This window comes from Octopus bimaculoides, chromosome 4 (genome assembly GCF_046866305.1).
Source record: "Octopus bimaculoides isolate indiv1 chromosome 4, ASM4686630v1, whole genome shotgun sequence".
NCBI classification, from domain to species: Eukaryota; Metazoa; Mollusca; class Cephalopoda; order Octopoda; family Octopodidae; genus Octopus; species Octopus bimaculoides.
This window is the reverse complement of record NC_142931.1, coordinates 99,929,584-99,933,705: the sequence shown is the minus strand read 5'-3', so window position 1 is coordinate 99,933,705 and position 4,122 is coordinate 99,929,584. Positions and strand designations below refer to the sequence as shown.

Below are 4,122 nucleotides of genomic sequence, written 5' to 3'. Positions count from 1 at the left end.
CAACAGCAATGAGACTGCAAGCTGGCAGAATCATTACCAAGTCAGGAAAACTGCTTTGTGGTTTATTTTCTGATTTTACATTCATTTTCGAATACTGCCAGGGTCAACTTTGCTTTTCATCCTTTTGGAATTAATATAAAATGTACCAGTTGAACACTGGGGTTGATGTAATTGACTTACCCACTTCTCTGAAATTGCTGGCCTTGAGCCAAAATGTGAAACTGATATTATCAACATCAATATCACTCATTTATTAAGGCCTGAGAAAGCTATGGTCTGGCTTGATGGCTAGGGTGTTTGGCACATGAGTGTAAGGTCATGTGTTCAATTCCTGACACTGCATTGTGTTCCTTGATCAAAACACTTTATTTCACATTACTCCAGTCCACTCACCTGGCAAAAATGAGTTGTACCTGCACTTCAAATGGCCAGACTTGTCCCACTCTTTTCCGTACTGAATCTCTCTGAGAACTATCTTACGGATACACATGTCTGGGGAATGCTCAGCCATGTACACATTAATTTCATGAGCAGGTTGTTCCATTGATTGGATCAACAGGAACTCTTGTCATTGTAACTGATGGAGTACCAGTTCATTCCCTTATTCTCAGTAATTTGAAGGAAACAGATCAATGTGGATGGAAGATAAATTCATTATGTGAATGACTGACTGAGTGAATGTATGAGAGGAGATTGAATGAAGTGAATATTTCAGGAAAAATATGAGTGCATGAGTGAGCAAACATATGAGTGTGAATGAGTAGATGAGCATGTGAGGGAGTGAACCAATGAGTATCTGAGTATGTTAGTGACTTTATGCGTTAGTATTTGAGGGTGTCAGTAAGTGTGTGGGCAACTGTGTGCATCAACAAATGTGTGAATGAATGAGTGAGTGAGTGTGCAAGAATGTAAGTTAATGAGAGAGTGTGTTAGTGCATGAGTGTATATTCATCTGAATGTGTAAATTAGTAAGACCGAGAGCATCAGAAAAGTCTATATTCATTTTTTGTTTGTTTTCACGACTGTTTTCCTTTATTAACATGAGTAAGATGAATGTATTACTGAGTTTTTGTTTCACTGCCAGATGCCCTTCCTGTCCTTAGCCCTTAACTCTTTTTCAACTTAGGGATCTTTTATCTTCAAAGGCATATCGCCAGTGGATGACTTATTGACAGGAGAAATAACATCACTGGCTGTAGCTCACAGCATCTGGAGAAACAATTGTGTAAACAAACAGAGAGAGAGAGAGAGAGGAGGAGGAGGAAAAGAGAGAAAGAAAGTGTTCGGATGGATGGATAGATAGACAGATAGACTGAAAAATAGGTGGGTAGGTAAGCAGATAGATAGATAGCCAGACAGACAGACAGATAGATAGATAGACAGATGGGTGGATAAGTAGATAGAGAGATAGACAGACAGATAGGCTGACAAATAGGTAGATAGATAGACAGACAGACAGGCAGGTAGCTAGAAAGATAGGATGATAAAGAGGGACAGAGAAAGTATGGGGTGGGGGGAGGTTGTGTGTATATTTTGTAAATGTGAATGTGAGATGAGTTATTTGGTACCTGTACCTCTATTTACCCCTTAATTAACATATCTACCTGGAAATCAGTGAAAGCAACAATTAAGAAATACTTTAGATATTCTTTGTATATAAACATATTTTGTATTTGCTAACATTCCTTTACAACATTCTGAGTTCAAATCCCGACCAGGTTAATGTTTTATCTGTTATCTTCCAGTGTCAATAAAAGAAATCACAATCTCCAAGTTCCACCTACTGTGACAGTGAGTGCCTCAACATGGCTACAGTCTGATGTTGGAAACCAGTAAAAGAATATAAAAAAGGGGTATTTCTTAATAAATAACAGTAATGCATTTTCATACCAACACAGGATGTGAAGTATGAAGAGATCAAGGTCATAAGGTGAAAGGTAAGAGGTCAAAATGAAAGAAAATGGAGACCAAACACAATAACAAAAAAGGATCATGAAGAATTTCTAAATTTGGAAAGCCATCTTACCCTTAAGGATTTTTCCAGTTGTTCAATGAGAAGAGGTGAGTCTTGTCTAAAATCAAATCCTACTGGCATGATCAGGGATCAGTAGTAATCAGTAATTAGTAGTTGATGATTAGTATTTGGTAATTTGTTTATAACAACACTAATGTAATCACATGTGAACAATGTATCATGTGCATGTGTACATATATATGTATGTATGAGTTTATATTCATGTGTGTGAATAAGAGTATGTATGTGTGTATATATGATATATACATACACACACACACATATGTATATATATATATATATATATATATATATATGTACACACACACACACACAGAAGTGTGTATGTGTGTCTGTAGTGTGAATTGTATGTATGAGAGATAGAGTGTGGGAGGGTATGTATGTGTTTGTAGAGTTACCAGGAGTAACCAGGATTTTAAGTTGGTTTCTTTTGAATACATGTTATCACTTGTCTTTGATTAACAGGTTTTGCATTCTTTTGAACAAGGCAATCCCTGATCACACACACACACACACACACACACAAACATACACTCACATATACACACACACTCACTCACTCACACATCACACAGACTCACTCTCACACACATGCACACACACACTCATGCAATAGTAGTAACTATCAATGGCAACAGTAAACGTTGTTACTGGGTATTTGAGTTTGAAGTGTGGGTGATAGAGACGGAGATGACATATCTGCATATATGTATGTGTATATGCAAGTCATTTAAAGCAAATACGTGAGTGATTGTGTGTGTCTGTGTACCTCTGCGAGTGCTGTGCATGTGTGTGTGTGTGTACCTCTGTGAGTGCCTGTGCATGTGTGTGTGTGTAGGCAATGTCATGTATCTGGTGCTTGCAACTATCTTTACTTACAGCTTGCTGCTACTGGCTGGCTAATCTTGGTCAACCCATGTAATGAAATGAGAAGCAACCCAGTGTGTGTACAGTAGGTGCACACACACTAGGTTGCCAGTGCAAAGCTTCTCCCTCACCAAAGCTCCAGCTATGGCCACCCATACTTACACATAGTAACTGGATGCTTTGAAGTTACATGTTAGCTTGACAGAAGATCTCCAAGCAGCAGTGGGCGCCAAGATATGCCTTGACATTTAATCACCGACTACTCTGCTGCACTGGGAGTGATGCCAAAAGGTCAAAGGCTGGGGAACAAACCATGGTAGTCAGTTTTGACCCTTTAGCATTCAGGTTATTCTGTCAAATGTTATGCTTATTTACCCACACTGTTACTCGCATTGGTTTGAATTGATTGTACATTAACTTACAGCTTTAATAGTTCAGTGATGCCACTATGTTAACTGTTTCAGTCATTTGTCTGCGGCCATACTGGAGCACCACCTTAAATGGTTTTTACTTGAAGAAATCAACCCTGGGATTTATTCTTTGTAAGCCCAGTACTTATTCTATTGGTCTCTTTTGGCAAACCACTAAGTTTAAGGGGATGTAAACACATCGACATTGGTTGTCAAGTGAAGGTTGGTGGGACAAGCATAGACACAATGACACACACGTACGTAAATACATACATACATACATATGTGTATATATATATATATATATATATACACATATATATATATGTATATATATAGATATATATATATACATACATATATACATACATATATATATATATATACATATATATATATGTATATATATATATATACATACATATATACATACATATATATATATATATATATATATATATATATATATTTATACTAAGTGTGACTAGGCTGTTAGGAAACTACATTGCTAGAAATAAAGGCTAAATTGCTCTAATGCTGTAGTTAACACACATGAATGGAAACATATACACTAACAGGGACCATAATTGTCCGAAAAGTGCTGATTGAGAATTCCTAATACTGATACGTCAGTTTCAACCATTTCCATTGCCTCATCAGTTAAGACCACTCAATTGTTCGACTCTTTCTGGACTCACTTTGTCATTTGTATTTATGTTTATGTCAGCCATATTACTGGATGATTTAGCTGGTAAACAGAGAATGCAAGAAATTTAAGTTGGATGAATTAACGCCAGATATGTTCAAATG

At 36.9% G+C, this 4,122-nt stretch overlaps 1 protein-coding gene across 1 annotated transcript in view; it reads right to left on the bottom strand.

Annotated features, from left to right (window-relative positions):
• The window catches only part of LOC106871796 (kinesin-like protein KIF25), a 495,647-nt gene extending 492,562 nt beyond the window's left edge, over positions 1–3,085 (bottom strand). Inside the window, exon 1 of the mRNA XM_052967306.2 lies at positions 2,027–3,085. Within this exon, the coding sequence (XP_052823266.1) occupies positions 2,027–2,095 (69 nt within the window). The 5' untranslated portion in view covers positions 2,096–3,085. The remainder of the gene's footprint in view (positions 1–2,026) is intronic.
• Positions 3,086–4,122: the final 1,037 nt, after the last annotated feature.